Source organism: Trachemys scripta, chromosome 2 (assembly GCF_013100865.1).
Source record: "Trachemys scripta elegans isolate TJP31775 chromosome 2, CAS_Tse_1.0, whole genome shotgun sequence".
Taxonomy (NCBI): Eukaryota; Metazoa; Chordata; order Testudines; family Emydidae; genus Trachemys; species Trachemys scripta.
This window is the reverse complement of record NC_048299.1, coordinates 31,822,290-31,845,965: the sequence shown is the minus strand read 5'-3', so window position 1 is coordinate 31,845,965 and position 23,676 is coordinate 31,822,290. Positions and strand designations below refer to the sequence as shown.

General features: G+C 41.1%; 1 protein-coding gene across 1 annotated transcript; it reads left to right on the top strand.

Moving 5' to 3' along the window:
* The first annotated feature begins 630 nt into the window (after positions 1-630).
* Positions 631-21,681, top strand: RAB18 (RAB18, member RAS oncogene family). The gene is made up of 7 exons (XM_034760185.1): positions 631-818; positions 6,703-6,758; positions 14,690-14,751; positions 17,751-17,823; positions 18,781-18,899; positions 18,983-19,049; positions 19,929-21,681. The coding sequence occupies exons 1-7, from the start codon at positions 751-753 to the stop codon at positions 20,102-20,104; spliced, it is 621 nt and encodes a 206-aa protein (XP_034616076.1). The 5' UTR covers positions 631-750; the 3' UTR covers positions 20,105-21,681.
* The last annotated feature ends 1,995 nt before the right edge of the window (positions 21,682-23,676 follow it).

Sequence of the window (23,676 nt, the reverse complement as noted above, 5' to 3'; positions counted from 1 at the left end):
AGCAGACAGGCTATTAGCTAAGGCTGTAGAGCAGATTCATTTTATCTCTCTCTTTACATAGTCTTTGTGCCACTAGATGGGACAGACCACCACACCCAGAAGGGTTACACTAGCATGCTAGAAATAGCCCAGGGACATTAGGGCTCCATTGGTGGCTGGAGTCCAAGCCCTCCCACCTCTTGGGTCTGAGTCAGGTGACTAGCCCGAGCCGCCACCCCTGTCACAACGTCCATGCTGCAATTTTTGGCATGCTGGAGCGGAGCTAGTGCGAGTTTGTTTACGGGGGCAGGGAAGACTGATCCCGGCCGCAGCGCAGCCATACCCCCGGGCAGCCCCCAGGTGTGGGGGGCTGATCCCGGCCGCAGCGCAGCCATACCCCCGGGCAGCCCCCAGGTGTGGGGGCAGAGGAGCAGCAGCCGATGGCCCCAGTCTGCGCGGGTGATGCAGCGCACGGGGCTGTTCGCTGAGGAGCTGAGCGGGGTGCGCAGACCGGTCCGCGCGGTGACAGCACGTCGCCGAACGCACCTGTCTGTGAGCTGCTAGAGACAACGACCTTCTACAGCACATGCGCCGCAGGGGAGACTTCGGCAGTTCGGACTCGAAAGTGGAGGCGGGTCAAGGCGCATGCGTGGAGGGGCTGCAATAGAAAACTGAAAAATAAAAAGGGCTGCGTGCGCATGCGCAGTCACGAGCGGATTAGACTAGCCTGCGCAAGGAGACGAGAGTTGGGGTCGGTCGGGCTCGCTCGGGATGGACGAGGACATACTGACCACGCTGAAGATTCTCATCATCGGCGAGAGCGGCGTCGGCAAGTCCAGGTGAGGCGGCCCCGCTCCCTCCGCGCAACCGCTCCCTCCGCGCAACCGCTCCCTCCTCGCGGCGCCAGTCTCCCGGGCCGGCTGATCATGACTGGGCCCGGTGCCGTGCTGCCCACCCTCCTCCCGCGGGGCCCGGCCCGGTGAGGCCTCCTGGTGTGGGGCTGCCGGTCTCGGGCACCGCCTCGCGCCCCGGCCCTGTTGACAGCCAGCGGGGGACACACACACACCCCCGTCCGGACCCTCCCCCCCCTCCGGGCCCGGCCCCCCCCCCTCGGCCCCGGTGACCAGCGGGAGGATCCGGGCCCCTCCCCTCCGGCCCCCACCGGCCCCAATGACAGCCCCCGCCCCCCCAGGTCCGGATCTCCCTCCCCCCCACCAGGTCCGGGCCCCTCCCTTGTTCACACCCAGCGGGAAGATCCGGGCCCCTCCCCTCCGGCCCTGGCGGTAGCCAGCGGCGCTCCCCACCCCGGTCCTGGTCCCTCAGGCCCTGGTGACAGCCAGTGGCGTCCCTGTCCCCCCTTCAGGTCCGGGCCCCTTGTGTTAACAGCCAAAGGTGGGCCCATCTCTGGGCCAGGCCAGGCCCCTTTCCTCCGTCCCTGGTCACAGCTAGCAGGGGCCCTTCACGTCCTGGCCCTGGTCACAGCCTGCCCCCTGCCTCGGGTTTGGGACTCGACCCTCTGCCCCTCCTCATTTAGGGGCCTTCCATGCCTTGCCTGGGACGTTCCTCCTCACAGTCAGGCTATCTTCCCTCCTGCTTATCCTTGAGGGACCCTCTTAACTAGTTTTCTTTGCTTCTGTTCAGAAGCAGGCTCCCTCTTAGCCCCCCCCCCCCCCCCCATGGTGCTTTAGGTGCAACTTGTTAAATTACTTCTGAACCACTGCTTCCCAGTACCCGCGGATCATACTAGCATGAACCTTCTGGCAGTGAGTGAGTAGGGGTTCTTTGAACAGTCCCCTGACCTAGTTAAAACAGGGACTAAATAAAAATATCAAAACTGCACTACTCAGACAGATCTGTTGACTCCCCTCCATTTTACTATGTATGGGTCTTTCAAATGAGATCTGAAAAGAAGGTCCTGACCACGCTGTCGAAAAGATGTATGTGCTGTACATGTGACAGTATCATAGTTAGTCTTGGCAGAATTTGACTTTTTTTATCATTTTGGTGAATAATAGTGTTTTGTTAAATCATTTTTATTGATTTTAATTTATTTTCACAGTTGTGGGAAATTATGTGGGGTTGGACAATTGGGGGTGTCACAGTAATTACTTAATGACAGACCTTGAGATATACAAAGTTAAAGCTTTAGAATATTAAATCACTAATTGTGAATATTACAAGTCAAAATGTATGAAGTAAATATCCTTAAATCAAATGCAGTTCTCAAACATCCTTTTTCTTTCTTTTTTTTTTTTTTTTGCCTATCTGTAAATTTCTATTTATTATCAATTGAAATATTCTTTTGGTTTGTGTGTTTGTTTACATTACTGTTTATTGACACTTACAAATAAAAAATTCTAATCATTCCACGCCTAACTATATTACATTTAGAAATAAATGCTTTTTAAAACAATAACTTAATTCTGCTATCTTGCATCAGATAAAAGGGAAACGGCTACTGCTAAAGTCTTGCCTTCTAATAGTTTAAACAAGGTGACAGCTAGTCATTGCTTCTTTCTAATCCTCAGTGTGTCGGATCTGTAAAGTTTTGCACTAATCCTGTGATGACTGACATGACTTGAGCAAATTTCTTTTAGATTAAGTCATCTCTTGTTCATGTGACCTTGTGAAAGTTTACACTTAAATAAATAACTCCCACATATTGGTTACCTAGTGTATTTAATATCTCAAAACAGACATTTAAAATCTTATTTCTATGTTATAAGGATTTTACTATTTTATATCTAAGAATAACATTAAAGCCACTTAGCATTTAAAGTTTTCTTCATTTATTTGGAAGGTAAACAGCAACTTTGTGTCAAGTACAGTAAATCCTCACTTAACATTGTAGTAATGTTCCTGAAAAATGCAACTTTAAGTGAAACAATGTTAAACAAATCCAATTTTCCCATAAGATTTAATGTAAATGCGGGGGGTTAGGTTCCAAGGAAATTTTTGGGGGACAGACAAAAGGCATTATGTACTGTACAGTACTGTACTGTGGTGGGGAGGTGTCCCTGGCTTACCCCTGGGGATCAGGGCTCAAGGTGCAGGCTCTGGGAAGGAGTTAGGGTGTGGGAGGATGCTCAGGGTGCAGTGTGGGGTCTGGGAGGGAGTTAGGGTGTGGGAGGGTGCTCAGGGTGGGGGTGTGGGAGCAGGGCTTTGGAGCTGTATTCCGGCTACACTCCAGCTCCAGGCAAAAACCTGCAGCTCCACTGCTCCGGAGCTGCTCTGCGCTCCAGCTCCGGGCTCCGCTCCAAAGCCCTGTGCGGGAGGAGGCTCAGGGCTGGGGCAGGCAGGAGGTGCAGAGCACTTAGCTGGGGCAGCTCCTGTTTGGTGCAGGGGGTGTGCAGGTGGCACTGCACAGCGCGGTACCCCCCGCCCCCCCCCTGCAGGCAGGGCCACCCAGAACACAGGTGCTTTAAGGGCTGCATTTACATTAATTCTTATGGGGAAATTGGATTCACTTAACATCGTTTTGCTTAAAGTCGCATTTTCCAGGAACATAACTACAACGTTAAGTGCGGAGTTGCTGTATTAAGGTTATAACAACCAAAAAGAATGCACTTTATATAGAAATACTTGATTTAAATCAAGTCTTCCTGACTAGTGATTTAAATCATTATTTAAATCAAATCCACCCTGCCTCGCATACAATTCAAGTCAAACTAACAGGCCTGTAGTTTCGTGGATCACTTTTACCCTTTCTTATGAGTAGGAACTGTATTAGCAATTTTCCAGTCATAGGATATAACCCCCAAGTTTACAAATTCATTAAAACCTCTTGCTATTTGGGCATGCTAGTTCCTTTAATATTCTTGGATGGAGATTATCTGGGTCCCCAGATTTAGTCCCGTTAAACTGTTCGAGTTCGACTTCCACCTTGGATGTGGTAATTTCTACTTCCATATACTCATTCCCATTAGCCACCCTGCCACTGTCCCTAAGCTATTCATTAGTCATATTTAAAAACTGAGGCAAAGTATTCATTTAGGTGTTGGGCCATACCTATACAGTATTATCTTGAATCTCCACCCCATCCTCTGTGCTTAGCGGTCCCCCTACTTTCCTTTTTTCATCTTATATGGTTATAGAACCTCTTACTACTGGTTTTAATTTCCTTTGCAAGGTCCAACTCTGCTTGGCTTTTGACAGTTCTCATTTTATACCTACACTTCCTGCCAAGAGGTAGCTTTCCTTGCTGATCCATCCTGTCTTCCATTCCTTGTAGGCTTTCTCTTAATTACCTGTTTGAGATGCTTGGTCTGCAACTCTTCCCTACAAATTTTTTCCCCCTTGCTTGGGATGCAGGCTTTGGATAGTTTCTGGAGCTTTGACTTAAGATAATTCCAAGCCTCCTCCACATTCAGATCCTTGAGGTTTTTCTGTCCAGTCCACTTCCCTAACTGATTCCTTCAATTTTATTTAAAGTTTGCCCTTTTGAAATCAAGGACTCTAGTTGCAGATCTGTTTTTGTTTACCCTTCCATTTAGTTTATACTGGGTTAGCTCATGATCACTTGAACCAAGGTTGTCCCCTACAGCCAGCTCTTCTATGAGGTCCTCACTATTTACCAATACCAAATCTAAAATGGAATCACCTCTTGTTCGTTCCGCAACTGTTTGGTGAATAAATCTGTCAGCTATCATATCCAGGAAAATCTAGGCCCTACTATAATTAGTAGCAATTGTCCTCCAATCTATATCTGGGAAGTTAACATCTCCCATAATCACACAATGCCTAGTATTTTGTATTTCACAAAAACATTAAAGAGATCTCTGGCTATATCCAAACTGGATCCTGGAGGTCTGTAGCATACCCCTAGTACTATCCCAGGGAAACCTCTAGTAGCTTTCTTCCCCAAAGTGATTTTGGCCAAAACAGATTCTGTCTTAGTCATTCCATCACTTCTAATTTCTTTACAGTCTATCTCATCATTAGTATACAATGCTATTCTACCACCTTTACCTTTTTCTGTTTTTCCTGAACAACATTTACCCTTCAATACCTGTACTCCAGTCATGACTACTATTCCACCATGTTTCTGTTATCCCTATAGTATCTGGCTTCACTTCCTGCACCTGTGGTTCTAGTTCTTGCAATGGTGTTAAAACTTCTTAGTTATTTCTACTTATCTTTGCCCAGATTCCTCAGCCAAATGCATAGTCATTCTACTTTCAGTATCGTCTGACTGTTAGCTTCATTAGTATCAGCACTGTCTTTTCTCTTAATGTCCATTGTCCTACCTGCTGCTGTTCCTTTCTCCATTGCTGTATCCTTCCTTACTTGATTTTCCTCCTGCTCAATGTTCAAATCAGGCATGAAGATTACATGACTCCTCCAAGTTCCTGTTTTAAACTCTTAATCAGTTGTGTCAGCATCCATCCCAGAAGTTTATTTCCCTCCCTGCATAGGTGGAGACCATCCCAGGAGAACAGTCCTCTGTCCATGAATGCCTTCCAGTGATCAAACATCCCCAAGTCCTCCTTATAGCACCACTGCCCGAACCATCTGTTGATCATCATCATCTTGTCTCCCTTTCGTTCTCCCACTCTAGGGACAGGTAGAATCCCACTGAAGATCATTTGAGCCTCCATTTCCCAGTCTAGCTGTAACAAGGGAGGCTATGCCAGATTCTCGCTGGAATGTATAATTTGTCCTTCATGTGGAAACAATCAGTGGATTCTTTCCTGCTCCAATTAGGATCTTCTTCAACCTCAGGTCCACATCCCAAGTCTTAGCTTCTGATAGACAGCACACCCTTCTGTTCTCTGGGTCAGCTCTGGTGACAGGCCTTTCTGTTCTTAGTAGGAAGTCACCAATCACATAGACCTGACTTTTTCAGGTGATAGTGTGATTCTCTGGCCTTCCTCCTGTTTTTTCTGACTGCAAGTTCTCTTGTCTTTTCTCCTTTGCAATCTTCTACGAGTCCTCTTGTATTCCAACCGGGGGCTCTGAACTCTGGGTGTCTTCATTGACTCTTCTCCTCTTTTTATAGGACTAGCTGCTCTTGTGGTCCAGTTACAGAATTTTCTATAATTTGATGTGCCATCCACACCTGTACAATGTAAAATTTAACTTTAGTGTTCAGTTTCATCAGAACTTTAATTTGTGTGAGGCTGCATTTGTATTTTTCAGTGTATTTTGGAACCTGTACACTGTAAATATGAAAAAAACCCCACAATTATTTCTAATACTTACCACTAAAGTTCTGTGGCTTTCTGTGTCTAAGAAGTTTTGCACATATATTGTTTCTTAGATTCTTCCTACTGTAGTAAGTTAACTTGCACTTTGGAACCTTCTTTCAAATTGCAGAAATGTTGTGCTTTTTTGCACTGAGTTTTAGAAGACTTGAAATAGGACAATAGAAATAAAATATTCTGAACAGTAGAGTATGTGACATTTTGGATAACCCTAGTCAGGGACAGATTGAGGCCTAGCTTCAAAGAGGCTTACTCTGTATTGGAATTGAAGAGTAAAAATAACTACTCCTTTTTCAAAACATAGTTAATGTTAGTTATACAGCAAGCTGATATGCATTACTTTTATTTGCACTGTCTTGAAGATGACACTCAGGTCTACCTTGTTTTATATTAATGTAACGTTGCTTTCAGATTTGTGGTATACAATAATGCACTCATCTGGCAAGCTACAGTTACACTGCAACAACAAATACTTAGTGTTCTAATAGTATCTTTTTTTTTTTTTTCCTCCCTTCATCAGCCTTTTGTTGCGGTTCACAGATGATACATTTGACCCAGAACTTGCAGCAACAATTGGTAAGTGTATGTTAACACGACTTCATAAAAATTCAAACTAACTTAGGTAGAAGACAGTGACTTGCTGTGTTTGCACAACTGGTAATGAGGTTCAGCCTTATCTGCTCTTCAGTAAGGTGGGAGGGGATGATCTACACTAGAAATGAAGTCAGTTAAACTATGTTGCTTGAAGGTGTGTGTGTGGTTTAAAAAAAATCCACACCCTTAAATGGCATAGTTAAGCTGACCTAGCCCCCACTGTAGACAATGCTAGGTTGACAGACCTACCTACTGTCTGGGGAGTTGGATTACCTACACACCAATAGGAGAATGCCTCCTGTCAGCATAGGTAGTGTCTACATTGAAGCACTATTGTGGCGCAGGTGTGCCGCTGAAGCCTTTTAGGTGTAGACATATGTATAATGTATGGCGTTAAACAGTACAGAAGTATAAACAGTAATTGGGTGCTCTTACACTCTGCACAAAATCAGTTCAGAATTGAGACAGTGTTGTCATGTGTGTATTCTGTATTCTTGAAGATGGAAGGTATAGACATGGATTGTCACTGAAGGAGACCTGCATCTGTTAGCACTACAACCACACTCGTGGTGTTAATGAATTTATTAGAGCCGTGTGCAAAAGATTCTTGCTAACCTTCATGAGAAATCAGTAAAATCTCTCAAAAGTAATAGGAGATTGGAACTTAGTTTAATAGTAATAAGAGTACTGCACAGGATTCATGTTAGAGTAGGTGCATAGGTGGCCTGCTCCAGAGAAGCTCTACATTATACTGGGCACTGAACTCCTGTTTCCCAATCCTCCCCCTTCAAGGAACAGATGTCTGAATGATAAGTGGCTCCTTCCTTACCTACCCCAAAACAAGTATTCGCTCCTGGGCAAGTGGCCAAGAGGAGAGGGGAGTGCCCAGATCTGCTTAAAAAAAACTGTGCTGGGACAGTGTGAGTGATATGGGCAGCAGTAAGGGCCCAGCATTAATTGAAATGTATTTAGGAGGGAGAGACAGACCTCAGAATGGGAGGGGTGCTGGTGTGGATATTGAAGTTTGTGAAAGGCAGTAAAATGCCTAAAACTCGTCCTGCTATTATGTGATATATCGTATAACTGTAATCCAAGCTAAACAAATAGCTGGTGAACTGGGAGCAAATTAAGGTAACTTTCCTGTACAAGGTATTCTAATTCTAACACTAGACTTACTGCAATGGAGGTTCTAACTAAAGACCTGGAAGAGAGCAAGTAATTTTCCTTAAACTCTTGATCAATCGAGGTGACTACTGAGAGAGAGAAACACTAATGTAAAGCCAAAAATAACTGTATAGTTGTCTAATGTATTTGACTAGCTGAATTAAATATTGGGGGATGAGTAGGACACTATGTAATCGAATTATTGTTTAGGGATAGCCATGTTTTAATTCCAACTCCTAATGCAGAAAAAATAGGTATTGCAGAAATACTAACACTTGATTTCTTTTGGATGTCCCGACTACTAATTTGGGCAACTGAGACTTGTTGACAAGGCATTGCTTGATACCATCCCTTCAATCTACCTTCTCTTAATGGCTTGTGGAGTGAGAAAGAGACGTACCTTTCTTTTCAGTGATATCCCCTGGCACTAGCTGCCATCTCTAGCATAAACTATTGTTAGGTTAAGGTTGCAAGCCAATTACATACATAAAGATTGTAGCAAAAATATATGCATAAGGAGGCAGAATTATGGTTCTATGGATGACCTTTCTTGTCACATCCTAACTTCTGAATGCCTTTCAACCTTAAAGTCTGTTAAAGTGGAATATTAATGTTAGATTAGAACACAGAGACCCAGGTAAGAAATGGGGCCTTTATTGTGCTAGATGCCATCAAATATAGGAAGATCCTAGCTCAAAAGAGTAATCTGTATCAGCTGGTGAGTTTCTTTTTTACTCCGGGCTTGTCTACCAGCTGGATCGATGGGCAGCAATCGATCCAGTGGGGGGTCGATTTATTGTGTCTAGTATAGATGCAATAAATCAACTGTCAATTGCTCTAGCTTCTACTCTGGTACGCCACCTTGACAAGAAACGCAAGGGGAATTGACGGGAGAGCGTCTCCCGTGGACACACCGCAGTAAGTAGATCTAAGTACGTCAACTTCGGCTATGTTGTTTGCGTAGTTGAAGTTGCATAACTTAAATCGATTCCTCCCTGCCCCCCATAGTGTAGACCAGCCCAAAGAAAACTTAATTTTTAAAGAAGTTTTCCTACCATCTGACTTGACCTGTCTGATCAGCACTGCAGTATTATGGACAATCATCAGTATGGTGACAAAAATGTCAATGCTTTGTCAGCTCGCTTGCTTTCAGGTGGGTATTGAGTATAAATATATTTCCACATCAACAAGAACTGCCTGAGCTCATTCTGGCAAGAAAGGAGGTATCTGAGCTCCTGCTGAGTTTTCCTTAAACAATGCAGGCCCTGAAGGAAACCATTAATGGAACATGCATTGAGGATCAAATTCATGATGTAGGTCAACTTGCCTGAGTTTTAAAAATGTCTCTTCTCAAGGGGCCAAATCTACATAAAGCTGATAATTGTCAACTATTGCATAAACTCCCAAATATTAAAACTTTTCAGCAAAGCAATCAAAAAATTGATTCTGTATCAACCTAAAGTTAACAATGTTGAACTTGAAACATATTGTTTACCTTCAATAACCATATCATAAGCTGATGTAGATTATTAGTTAGTTTTACTATACTACATACTGCTGCTAGCCCTGTGGACACTATTGTTCCACAGTGTAAGGAGCCACAGTATCCACCCTTTACTCTGGAACAAAGCTTGACCTTTAATAATACTGAGGTTCTAAACTGTTTTACAAGAGAACCTTCCCTACAGGTGCCTGGCATAAACCAAAGAAATACTATCTTAAGAACTATTTTTTGAGTCTGTTTTTATGTGAGAGCTTTTATTGGGTCAATGAAAGCTCTTACCGTTCATCTCAGTGAAGTATTGACTCTAACATCTAATGGTGATGTCAATATTAACTTTCACTATTGATCTCCTTAGCAGACACGGCTATCAAATGTGTGACTTAGCTGCTTCACATACATTCCAAACATCCAGCTTCTTCTTTTACAAGACTTAATGAAGTCTTCAATAACTAAACTTTTTGCAGAATTTTATAGACTAAAGCATTTCAGTCCTCAGGAGACTAAATTGTTGTGTGTCACAGACAGAAAACAGGATAGACTGAAGTGCTACCAGTGCCTAAAGTCCCTGTAATAGTGGGAAATCCACTTGGTGAGAGATGCCTAGATGATCCTAACAGGCAATTCATGCTGCAGAGGAAGGCAAACCCTCCACCTCCATTTCCCAAGGTCCCTGCCAGTGTGACCTGAGGAAAATATTGTTTCCCAATGCCAAACCTGGTGATCAGTTTGACCCTGAGCAAGACACACTGACCAGACATCTAAGAAAAAAGGATTTGATGAACTGCTTCAGAGCACTGCTTCACCTTATCCCATGTTCCATCTCCAGCTGTGGCTAATCTTTGATGCTTCAGAGGAAGGTGTGGGATGTGAAACAATACATCTGGCCAATTGTGCATTGAGGGGGAGGGGACTTCCTTCCTGATGCCTGCAGGTTACTGGCTGAAGCCCTAAAGCATGAAAATTGATTATAGCCATTGTATTAATGCAAAGCTGCAAGTGTTTTGACCATGCTGAAGGCAATGCGGGCAATCTTGTTCTGCTGTGGCCCATTAAGGAAGGAGATGAACATGGGGATTCACAGATTCCCAAGCAAGAAGAGACAAGCCTGGCTTCTCACACAGACAGGTTGCTTCTACCAGAATCTGGATTACAGCATATAATTTAGAAAGTTATGTAACTTTGTTTTAAAGACTCCAAGCAATGCTGAGTCTACCATCTTCCCTGGTGAGCTGATCTGTTCCATTGTTTAATTACCCTCCCTGCTAGGAAATGCTTATTTCAGGGTTTAATTTGTCCAACTTTAAGCCACTGCATCTTTCACCTTTGTCAGCAAAATTGTAAAAGCCTCATCAGATCTTTTCCCTGTATAGAACCTGTACATGGTGATCATCAAGCTGCATGTCAACAGTATCTTCATTAAGCTGACTAAGTTGAGCTCCTTAAGGCTCGTACTTAGAGTCCTGCAGATCTGTGAATATCCGCTTTGTCTGCAGATATCTACGGACCATGTTTGCAGATCACAGATCAAATGCAGATACAAATTTTGTATCTGGGGACTCTACTTGTACTGTAAGGCTGTTTTTTTCCCCCCGGCCTCACAGCCCCTGGATCATTTTTGTGATCCTCCTGTGAACTCTCCAGGATTTCCATATCTGTTTTGAGAAGTGCATCCCCTACTTCTGCTTAATAGTCCATGTGTACATCAAAAATCTCATTAGTCCATTTTGCCACAGCATTGCACTGAGAACTCATATAGAGGTCAACATAGTCAGTCACCTCAGAATCCTTCTAAATCACTGCCCAGATGGTCTCCCATTGTGTAGGTATAACCTGCATTCTTGATTTCCAGATAAAATACCTCAATTAAACTGACGGTAATAAAACATTTTGTTGAATTATAACCATTTAACTGGGTGATTCAGATCACTCTAACGGTAAATAATGAGGACTGGTTACTATCTCAGCAATCTTTGTGATCTACAAATTGTTACCAGCAAAGATTTTGCTTACCATCTAGATCATTGATAAAAATTAAATAGCATTGGACCAAGAACACATTTCTAGGGGACCTGCTAGAAACAACCCTGATAATTAATACTTCCCATAGCTTCTGGTATAGCTGCTGCACACTGGGAAATGGTGGAATGAAAGGGTAGAAATTGGAATCTAGACTGGAGCAAACTGTGTGGAGGAGGAGGGAATTTGGAGTTAACTTGAACAGCATACTCTGTCCTACACCAGGCTTTGAAATTAGGACTTAGAGTCTTCAAGTAACCTTAGGCCATGTGCCAATAGATATATCATGGAAGTGAAGCAGGTACTAATATTTCCTTCATGAAGTGTAGCATTCTTGAGTAATATTGGCATTCAATTCAAAGTTCTTGATCTTTCTGGATGAAAGGAACTATATACAGTATAAATATAAGGTATTTGTATGTGTTCTGAATCTATGCTGGTGGATTGTGCATTTGCTGTGTTTACACCAGTAGACTTTTAATTGTTAACCCTTTTTGCAACTGTCTGTGGACTCTAGCTCTGTTACAAATGTGCTTTTCTGCAAGCTCACTTTTTTTTTTTTTATTAGGCTTCTTATAATCAAATTAATGAAAACTAAAGTATCAACAGCTCAAATATTAATGCATGCCAGTGATGCATTTACAGAGATCGTAACTACGTTTAGCATTGTGATAATGGGTTTCTTCTGTACAAGTTAAGGTGATAGTCTTGTTGCATCAAGAGCCCTGCAGTTTGTTAGAAACGTAGGTCAATTTATTATTTGTCTTCTGCTATACTGTAACTATGCTCTCCTTCCCATTATTACCTAAAAGGGTTAAAATATACAATGTGGTGTAATGCTAAGCAGCATGCTTACTTAAAAATGCATAGGGGAAAAAGTAAGTTTTTACATTTTTAAATACCTCTATCAAATTCAGATTTTGTTAATTTTGATTGGCCTGTATTGCTCAGAGCATTTTGGGTTCAGTTTAGAGTAACTGGTAATGGGGGTCAATGATGTCAAAGATGTGTGTGTGCATCTCCAGTTGAAGTTGCATAACTGTATCCAGTAACAAAATCTTGGGCCTGTTTGTGGAATGTGAGCAAGGTGCCATTACCTCAAAGTTCAGCTAAACTTTTTGTAGTGGTATAGACAAGCTACGCTCACTTCCTGAAACTTATAATTGGGATGAGAATGAGAGAGAATTTTCAGCTAAAGTGGCTTGTGTGTGTTTGTTTTTTGTTTTTTTAAGGTGGTCATGATCATGTAAAAACAGGGTTGTAAAAAAAAAATTGTAGCTTCAAGTATATATCTGTTTAAAAACATATACTTAGCTGTTCATTAGGGCTGTCATGGCTCTTAGCAGAGGTACCCTTTGATGCAGCTCAGCATAGAATGCTATTAGTTTTAAGAGCCAACTCTTTTTATGTTGAATGCTGAAAATTGACAGGGCAGCAGGTTATTTAGGCTTAATCTAAATCAAATTGTAGGCATGGCAAGTTCCTGTTTTACCTACTTAGAGTACATTTGCCACTGACTTGTAACTGGAGATATAGTAATTAGAATTTCTGGCTCTGCAGCTTGTTCATTCAACAGTAATTGTGTGCTAAACCAATCTTAAGAAAACATTATGTGGTACTGTTATAAACTGTCAATTATGGATTAAAAATCTTAATTTAAAAAACATTCAAACTACACCTTAGTGTACTTTTTTTGTTATAAAAGTAGTTTTAACGACAGTGATGGGGTGGGGGGGTTGGTTTTTTGTTGTTTTTTTTTGTTTTTTTAAAAAAAGCCTGTGTAATGTTCAGTGCATTCTAGAATCATGACCTTCTTAGATAAATTTTATAGCCATAATCTATGTGCTTCACACTGCAGTGTGCCTAGAAAATTAATGAATCCAAGCTGTGGAGTACTAAAGCAGGGAGAGAGTTCCAAAGTAGAGGACCCTTCAGAAAATAGTTAGACTCCAGCTGTAGTGACTCCATTGATTGTAACAGCAGCATCCTCGCATGAAAGCAGTGTGCCAGGTAACCAGGCTGTCATCTGTGACTTGATCAACTGAAAATACCTTGAACTCCATTCAAACTTATTAGCAGTGTATGTGACTCTGGAAATGCTAATGTAATGTTTTCTAGGTTCTACATTCCATACTAAAGTTTCTAAAAGGTATGGTTGTAATCCCATGTAGAACACTCTAATCTAGCCTGTGGGTGACAAATTATGGGTAATTGAGCCCAGGTCTTCATCTACCAGGAACTGATCCACTCTCCTAGCCAGGGGTGGAGAGGCAGTCTTGACCACAGACAATACCTAGGCATTCAGGAGCAATCCAGAACCTAATAGTACCCAAACTTTTGTTTGAAGATGACATGCATACTCTTCCCCCACAACCTAGTAACATTATTTCTATCTTATTTGGACTGAGCCTTGGGCAGCTTGCCCTCTTGCAAACAATAAGCCTTTAGTTCCACTGCAATAGCTGGGTCAAATGTGTGGAAGACAGTTGAGTGTCCTCAGCAATGAGTATGCCACAAACCATCTTTCCTGTTAAACCTTCCAGTGGCTTTCTAAGCAAGAAGTAATAGAATAGACCCCAAGTGATATCCTTGAGGTTTCCTGGGACAGAGAAGCAATTGATCAGCACTGTCTGCGGGGACTCTTCTAAGAGGCATTATAGCATCTTCATCTGAATGGCCTTTAACTGTTAGATCAGTGTCATAGATCTTAAGGCCAGAAGGGGGATCACTATGACCACCTAGTCTGATCTCCTGCATAACATGGGCTATAGAATTGCATCAAGCCCATAGCTTCTGGTATAGCTGATGCACACTGGGAAATGGTGGAATGAAAGGGTAGAAATTGGAATCTAGACTGCAGCAAACTATGTGGAGGAGGAGGAAATTTGGAGTTAACTTGAACAGCATACTCAAGAATGCTACACTTCATGAAGGAAATATTAGTACCTGCTTCACTTCCATGATATACCTATTGGCCCATGGCCCATGGTTACCTGAAGACTCTTCTAGGCCCTAATTTCAAAGCCTGGTGTAGGACCATAGTGGGAAAGTAGGAGAGATGTGGAGGTGGGTGGGCAAATAGTAACCGATTAAACTAATCCATTCCACCTGCTATTGTCAAAGCACAACTTCAGTTCTGACTTAGTTGGATCTTTCGTTGTCTTTCTGTCTGACAAAATTAATCATAACACACGTTTGAAGGAGAATTAAAACCTTTTTATTTTTCCAGGTGTTGACTTCAAGGTGAAAACAATTTCAGTTGATGGAAATAAAGCTAAACTGGCAATATGGGTAAGTTCTGAACATAGTAAAACACCAGAGCTTTACATAGTTTATTGATTTGTATTAGTGGTGATTTTTATGGAAAAATGCAGTTGAAGGGATTTGCCATGTTAACAGGCTTTGTTAGTAGTGGGGTGTGTGGGTTTTTGTTTTGTTTTACTGGGTCATTCATGAAAACGTTACTGATGGGCTTTTCCCATTTTCAGGGTAGGTAACGTAGCTATAGTATCAGTTCTGGTATCTGAAAGTAAAGAATGGGACTCTTCTGTAGAATTCTTTTATGGGAAGAGACTTTACTGTTACCAAACAAAATTTAGAAGCCAACAAGTATACAGGAGAATATGGAGTTACATTAGAAGGAAAAGTCCTTAATTTGACGACCGATAAATATTACCCGTGCCTCTTATAACATTCTACTTGAGTTTATATCACATCAGACTATATAGTTTGAGCCTGATAACTAAGCATGTTAAATTAGGTATAAAGCTTCTCACGCTGAATTCACATTTCTAAAGAAAAAATCTTCTTAACTAAGACTTTACAATTTCCATACAAATACGAATACTGCATAAATTACCTAGCTTGAGAATTACCATAGTTGTGCATGTTTAATTTACATTATTAACTTTAAAGTGACAAGAATGTGGAAACACCCAGGTGAACCAAAAGGAGTTTGCCTGCTAAGGTCTGAGTTCAGGATTGCCTCTACTAACATAGCAGCTAAAATAGAGCAAGAAACTCTGAATCCTGCATAACTCAGTTTAAGTACTTGTGATGACCTTGACTGTTGAAGGGAAACCTCAAACCTTGAACTATGGAAAGTAAGGAAGGGAAAAGGTTTCCCAATAACTCTTAATGATATTTGCTTTTTAATCTATAAGCAAGGCTCATGTTCTATGGTCATGAATCCATCTCTGGTATGCAACAACCACTGGAATTCCAGTGGTTGTCAGTTGCTCTGTGCTGGCAGGCTGCTTGAAACTCTCTGACTGCTAAGCAGAGTGGAGCAATTCTGGTGTTGCCTGGTCTGTCTGAGGAAAGAAGCAGAGTACAAGAGGGAGAAAAATACAGATCAGGGATACTTCCCTTGCTTTGATATCAAAAGTGCTGCATACCTCAAGTACCAAACTGAAGGCTCTGGAGATCTGACTGTAAGTGCCTACCTCAAACACATCCTTGATCAAGCAAAGCAGAGTGGATATGATGGCTGAGGGTATGTCTTCACTACCGGCCGGCCGGATTGGCAGGCAGCAGTCGATCCAGTGGGGATAGATTTCTTGTGTCTAGTCTAGACGCAATAAATCGATCCCCGAGCACTCTCCCATCAACTTCTGTACTCCAGCTTGACAAGAGGTGCAAGCAGAGTCGACGGGGGAGCGGCAGCAGTCGACTCACTGTAGTGAAGACACCGTGGTAAGTAGATCTAAGTACGCTGATTTCAGCTACGTTTATTCACGTAGCTGAAGTTGCGTAACTTAAATCGTTCTCCCACGCGTCCCAGTGTAGACCAGGCCTGAGAAAATGGACACAGCTGAATAAGGGCCTCATAAGCATATGAGAGAGAACTGGAGCCAATGGAACATTTCCTCTCTGAGGTAGGAGTGTCAGAGCGGCAGAACTCTTTCCTGAGAGGAAGAAAATGAGCCAGCTAGGACACCTGCATACTCTTTCCTGAAGAGACAGGGTGAATCCTTCGTGGAGAGAATCCTACTCAAAGGGAAAGATAACTTCTCTTTTCTTTTATGCCCTGCATCTCCAAAACACAAACCTGAGTTATAAAACTGCTGGCTTTCTCTGTGACCACTGCATTCACTCATGGTCCATGCTAAACTCAGGAATGCAGCATAAAACATTGCTGATTTCTGTATACCTATGTACAGTGGTATGGTCTCCATGCCAGTATAGAAAACCACAGTGGTGGCTGGTGGAGGGGCCAGAGTTCTGCATTTCTGTGGTTCAAGTGGCCTGGAGAAGCAGTACTATTACAGCCCTGGATAACAGTCCTTGGGTGAAGACTGGTAAGGGGCGTTTGCAAAGGAATCCTGTGCTCTGGCTCTAGTTTGAGATGGGGGTAGGGGTAGACTTTTTTTTTTTCTCTTCACCGAAGTGTTCTGTACTCCACTCACAATATTGAATATTCAGGATCTATGGTGGTGGAGTGAATTTTGAACCTGAATGAAAAACGTTGCTGATATCTTAGTTATTGGAATGACTGCTCTTTTGGAGGTAGATTGGGTGGCATTTACTTTTTGTTTGTAAGCAATACGCTTCTAAACTGGGACAGAGTTTGAGTAAATGAGCTTCTCTGTTTCTGATGCATGCATATTCTCATGATCTGTGCTTATAGTTCAGTGTTGTTTCAAGGATCTACAACAAAGCATATGTAATCAGCATTTTAATACTTGGTCTCTGCAGACCCATTCGTCCTCTAAGTTCATAAAGTCCTAAGATATAAATCTGATTTCACAAGCTACTTCAGTTTAAGAAGAAATGTGATCAGTTTTTTGGTACTTCTGCTACAGCTTGGTTTGCCCTAATTTTCTGTGGTTTGAAGCTGATTATCAAATACTGGGCAGTGAAAAGCCATATATCTTGTCTTGTTATCACAAGACTTTGCAGTGTTTTGCAAACCTAAAATCTTCACTTAGAAACAAGTGAAGCTGTTGCACTTGTGTCTCACTTATCTGCTAGCTGTAGAGCAGCAATAGCGTCAGTGGAAATGTGAGTGCCCTATATCATTGTAGAGTGGCGTATTTTACTTAAATGCTAAGACTTTAAAAGCCACTTCCTGAAGCAAAATTCTTATCAACTCTGCATCTAATCTTAATGGTATTTCATCTAAAGGTAATTAAACTTGATTCCTTTGGTGCTATATTCCATGATTGTTCTGAAGTTTCTTTTTTATTGTGTTAATTAGATCTTGCAGATGCTGTACTTTCTTTCAGTAGCACGTAGAGTAGATTATTTTGTGCAAGTACAGTAATGGAAAACGTTCTGAATATTTTTAGGATACTGCAGGTCAGGAGCGGTTCAGAACATTAACGCCCAGCTATTATAGAGGAGCACAGGGTGTTATCCTAGGTAAGTATGCTACTCAACGTACCACTTTAAAACCTTTTGATTTTTTTTTTTTTTTTTTTAGTTTTACGAAAAAGTTAAAGACCAACTAATTCTTCTCCAACTACGTTTGGCTGTTTAATACTGAAATTCTTGACTTCTAGTTAGATACTCCCAGTTACTGGGAGTATCTCAGCATCTTGAGCATCTCCTTCCGACAGGAAACCACCTCCCTTCTTTCCAAAAGAAATCCATCACAGCTTGTATACACAGCGCCACAGTTCTGACTACAGGGATGTGGAATGTAGAGCACGCTGAAATGTTGTGCTCTTGCTATCCCATGTAAACTCTGCTGGCACATACTAAAACTTACCAACAATACACACCCCTCCATAATCAGGACAAACGGTGCCATGTAGACAAGTCTTAATGTTTTATTTAACTAAAATATATCCTCCATTGTGCTCCCAACATTGATGACCTTTTTATCACACCCCCAATGTCATTTGGAAAAGACTGTGGTTTAAATTAAGAAGTCTATGCTTCAGATAGAAGGAAAGGAGAACGGGGTCAAAAAACCTTACTTTTTGCATCTGCCCTCTGAAGATAACTATTGCTTTGCTTTTAGGTATTTGCCTCACTGTGTGTTGGAAGTCTCCTTACTAGGCACTTGGAGCGCAATGTCTGTTTCGCTATTGCTGGAGTTGAGCGGTAGACAAGAAATCCAGGGGCAAAAATAATTTTGGTGATTGTTAGCCTTAAATACAAAGCACCTTGGCTCTAAGAGGATTCTCAGCCTCATTCGTGTCCTATTGTATATGCAATAACTCGAAAATATGCTGATATGTCTGTCTACAAATCTTTTTTTAAAAAAAATTCAGATTTTGAATGTCTGCAATCAATAGTTGCAATAAATTATTTGGAAATGTCTTTAAAATAATATGTTAAATCAGGTTAGTGACCATTGGCAATATTTTTCAGTTTATGATGTCACAAGAAGAGACACCTTTCTCAAACTGGACAATTGGCTAAATGAATTGGAGACATACTGCACAAGGAATGACATAGTTAAAATGTTAGTTGGAAACAAGATTGATAAGGTAAGCAGACTTGGAAAAATTACCTTCAGTAGTTTATACTTATACATCTATCACAGCATATAATATACTGTTTCTTCTTGCAGGAAAACCGTGCAGTTGACAGGAATGAAGGTCTCAAATTTGCAAGAAAACATTCCATGTTGTTCATAGGTATGCTCCTTGAAGATGTATGTAAAGCCTACATGATATTTTAAGTTACCATTATGTAAAAAATAAAACTGTGGTTAGATTCCACTTTTACAGAATTGCTAAGGTGAAAATTTTTACTGTATCCGCTAAGTAATCTAATAGTACCTTTCAGCTGCATTGTTTAAGTGCTTTACAAAATTAACTTAAGCCTCAACATCCTCAAGATAGGTTTTCCCATCTTGTTTAGACTGGTCTTAAAATGAGTCTATCCAAATTTCTAGACTCATGGCAGATGAAACTGCCTGACTGGAGCTGGAGTCATTCTTTTCAATCTGTACACTTCCAGTGCATCCATCACCTTAATATCTAAATACTGTGGTCAAAATAAAGGCTGTTTTATGTTCCTAATACCATTCTCTATTCCACTCTCCCATATTAAGAAACCTCTCTAAGTGGGATTAAATTTGATGGTGTCTAGTAGAAACCTCACTCACTGTGACTACTCTAATGACTGGACCATATATCCAGTTAACTCAGTACCACTAGCTTATTACAAGACTTATCTTATGTCAGTACAAGGCTGTGCTGTAAAGTATAATAGACCCTTTAACATTGCTAGACTTTCAAGTTAAAAAAAAAAAAAAACTTGAACATGCCAATTGTTAGAATAATTCACATAGCATGTCAAAGCTCATATCTGTCTGTAGAGAGTAAAAGTCATCTTACTGCCTTAAATACTAGGACTTGCTGTTCATCTGTGACTACTTTCCCTTTTGTACCAAAAGTGTAGGACGCATGTTGAGACTAACACCTGTTGGTTCTCTCCAGTTAAAGTAAGAAGATGGTGAAAGATACATTAATGCTTGCTTGCTTGACTTCTTAAATCTCTCTTTCCCCCAGAGGCAAGTGCAAAAACATGTGATGGTGTACAATGTGCCTTTGAAGAACTTGTTGAAAAAATCATTCAGACTCCTGGACTGTGGGAAAGTGAGAGCCAAAACCGAGGCGTAAAGTTATCAAACCAGGAAGAAGGCTATGGAGGAAGAGCCTGTGGTGGATACTGCTCTATGTTATAAACTCTGGGAAGGTTATCCTCTTGCATATTTAAACAGATAGTGTCACCTTTCTGTAAATTCATTAACTGCTATTTTTAGGGACCTTGCAGTTTGCACATATTTGTTTTGTATCATGGCAGTGAACATTTGTAGGAAAACATGCTCAGCAGCTTTCCCAGTTGAAAAATGTTATGGTAAGCATGCCCAACTTGCAATCTTCAGGTTTTTTATATGTAGCATAAAATAGTGTGCAAGAACAAATGCACTCAAATTTTATGACCTTATACATTTATCATGTAACTACTCTTTAAAAAATAGCCATCTAACAAATATACATTGCTGCATTCTGTCTGCTTTTTGTCTGGATTTTTTTGTTTTTTTTGTTTAAGTACTGTTGGAATTCTAGAATTGCTTTATATGCACACATCCTAAAAACGATGCAAGATAAAATGTGATATCTTTTACTGATAAATGCTTGTCCTTGTTGGTACTGTATAACATAAACAGCATGATTACACAATTCTTACAGCCAAGTCTGTTACAAATTCTTTTTCATTAAGCAGAGCTATCTAAACTATGGCTTCTGCCAGTTAATCTGAACACTTTTTGAAGAGATTTCTAAAATTTCCTTTGAGAAGTTGAGCAAACACAGTAGGGGATTTTTTAAAAAATCATCACTTCAGTTGATAACTTGATTGCTTAACTGGCATCTTAATCCTGTCATATTTATATACTAAATTTATGGCATTCTTGCACAGTAGTCTTTACAATGCTGCCCACCATAGTCCTGCTGTAGAGTCTTCATTTTTTTTGGCCAAGGATTTGAATGGTGTCTTTTTTATGAATCAGCTTGTCACACTTAAGTACAGACGCTCTTTTCCTAAACATTGGTAATGTACATGTAGCTCACTTATGGCTATGAAGGTCTATATCACATAACTGCTTTGTGTGGCTATTTGTTCAGAAACATAATTTCCTGTCAGACACTAAATATGGGGAAAGTCACACTGCTTTTGGATCTCTGGGGAAAATACTATTGCAATGAGTATTTCACTTGGGTTTACTGTAAACAGCCAGTGGTTTATCTGTTTCAGAAGACTTGCCTGTATAGACTAATAAATTTTTTCCACAGTATTCAACTTTTCTATCCTCTTCCTATTGTACAGTTGTATATTTTCTAGTACACTTTTTGTGGAGGGATTATTTCTGGTGCGTTAAAGCAAAGACAAGCCTAGACACATCCTTCTTAATTAATCAGGTAACTGATCTCCATATTGGAACAAACCACTAAGCAGTTTCTTGTAAATATACATTAAGATACCTTTTTAATACTGCATTTTCTGTAGATGTCAGCAATCCATCATAGTAAGTCTGTATTTTGCAGCCAATTGGATTGTTTCTGGTTAAGTACACTTTTCATCTATGGAAACCTTGCTTTCTACTCTTACACTTGGTAGAAAACATTACCAAAATTCGAAGACTTAAATATACTAGCTGTTTTTACCAAATATTGTATCTTAAGTACTATTACTGTAAGTAGGATCATTTAAATATGTAAATGTAATCAATAATTTAATACACTTCCATGTTGCATTAAAGCTTTAGATGTGTCTTCCTGTGTCTTGATACAGCATACGTTTGCTAACCCAGTTAATCAGTGGTGAGGTTGTCCTGGCTCTATGCTTTGAATGCTTGATTAGGGTAGGTACACATTTACAAAAATATTGACATAAAACCTCAGCTGCTGAAATGCAGCTTTCTGATAAATGATACTAATTATTTAACTTTTAGCTAGTTGTCAGTTTCAGGGCTGTCCTGTCTAGGCCGAGTGCATCCCCTCAGGTTTCAGGCATTGTACCTTTTTACATTCCACCATAGAATTCTGCCACTTAAACTGACCCCTGGACTACAGTACCCTGTGTAGCAACTGTTACCCTGCAGGTCTGACTGCCTTTGGGAGGCTGTGACCAATGGGATATAGTGATCAGCCGCTTTCGGAAAATTATTTTTATTTTCCAGTTTAAAAAAAAAAAAAAAGCGTTAAAGGAAAGATTTTAAACTGGTCTGCAGGCACGTATACCTTACCATTCCCTGCAAACTTCGACAGGCCTAACTTCTTCAGGCACCCTCTTAGTGGGGTCCTATGTTTCAGTGCAGTTTTGAACAGCAATAATTAACTCCCAACACAAACACACATAAGTGCCGATTTTTAACCCTGCTATAGTCCTTTTGATCTTCTGTGCCTATTTGCTGAAGGGTGACTTATTTTAAGCCATTCTTTCCCTTCCTCATTTTTCCTAACAACCCTCTGTTAAACTACACCAACATTCATGCACTAAATTTCTCAATAACCTGAACAACACACTGTACCATCTAGTACAGAGCCGCTCCAAATCCTTAGTACCAGTTAACTGGCTAAAGAAATCCCACTATATCTTGCTTACATTGTTGGTGCTTGCTGTTGTGTTGCAAATGAGACTTGCATCATCTGCGTTCTGATTTACATGTGTTGTTAAACAGCTTTCAATCTGTATGTTGCCACCGGCTACCTCTGTAGGAGTGGTGTTAGGCAAAATCAATTTGCAAAATGAAGGATTGTGCCTAAGCTACAATGCTAACTCAATCTATGCTTCATGCTTGTAGGAGCTCTTGGATAAACTGTCCAGCAACAACTGCTGAAATGTGTAGGATTTGAGAAGTTTGTAGATGGAGTTTAGTATCTGGTGGGGAGGAGATAAAGGGGGCAACATAAGTCCTAATTTAGAATGGATTCGCTTCACACTCTTGGGAGGGTGTGCTTAAACTAGTCTCCCCACTCCATAATCTGGGAATTTCAGTTGCCTCAACTAATGGGAGTTCTCTGTTGTGCTGTGAATTACGCAGAGGTTGGAGACTCCAGCAATACCCAGTAGAGCTATTCTGGGCAGGAAACCACAGTAACCGGGCTCCCTTGTCTTATAGAACTCAGTACAATTGCTATAAAATTGTCTGTGGTGGACTATTTTAGTGACCGGATTAGACAGCCATGTGCCTAGGTTATTGCTCTCTTCAGAATTTGGCCTACTTATGTAGGACATCCAATAAACACTGAAGAAAGTGCAAGTCACCACTTGTGACTGTTTTATGGTCTCCTTTGTGACTGAAAGGCTGTCTGAATCTTCCAGTAAAAAGACTGCACTAAGGAAGGATTAGAAGTCTACCTCCCACCTTAAAACTTGCTATAGTCTGACCAATATGCAAGAAATAGGTTCTTGGTGCTACATACTTCACACTAGTATCTGTCCGTATTTTCCATTTCTGAGCAAAGTCATGAAAGTTCACATTCTCCAAGGCAGCCAGAAAATGGTCCGGCAAGGCTCTAGACTAGGCCGTAGCACAATTGTTTTGTATATTAGTGGAAGACAACTTGTCATGGAAAACTGCTTAATATTTGCTCATTCTACTGGATGTCTGCAGAATTTCAGTCTTCTATTTCTTTTGCCACTGGATGCTGCTAAGAATATGTGGAGATGATTCAAATACCTTCTCTCAGATCGGCGGAAGGTTGAGATGGGCAGTTACACCACTACTTGTAAAGTTTCCATTTGTGAAAT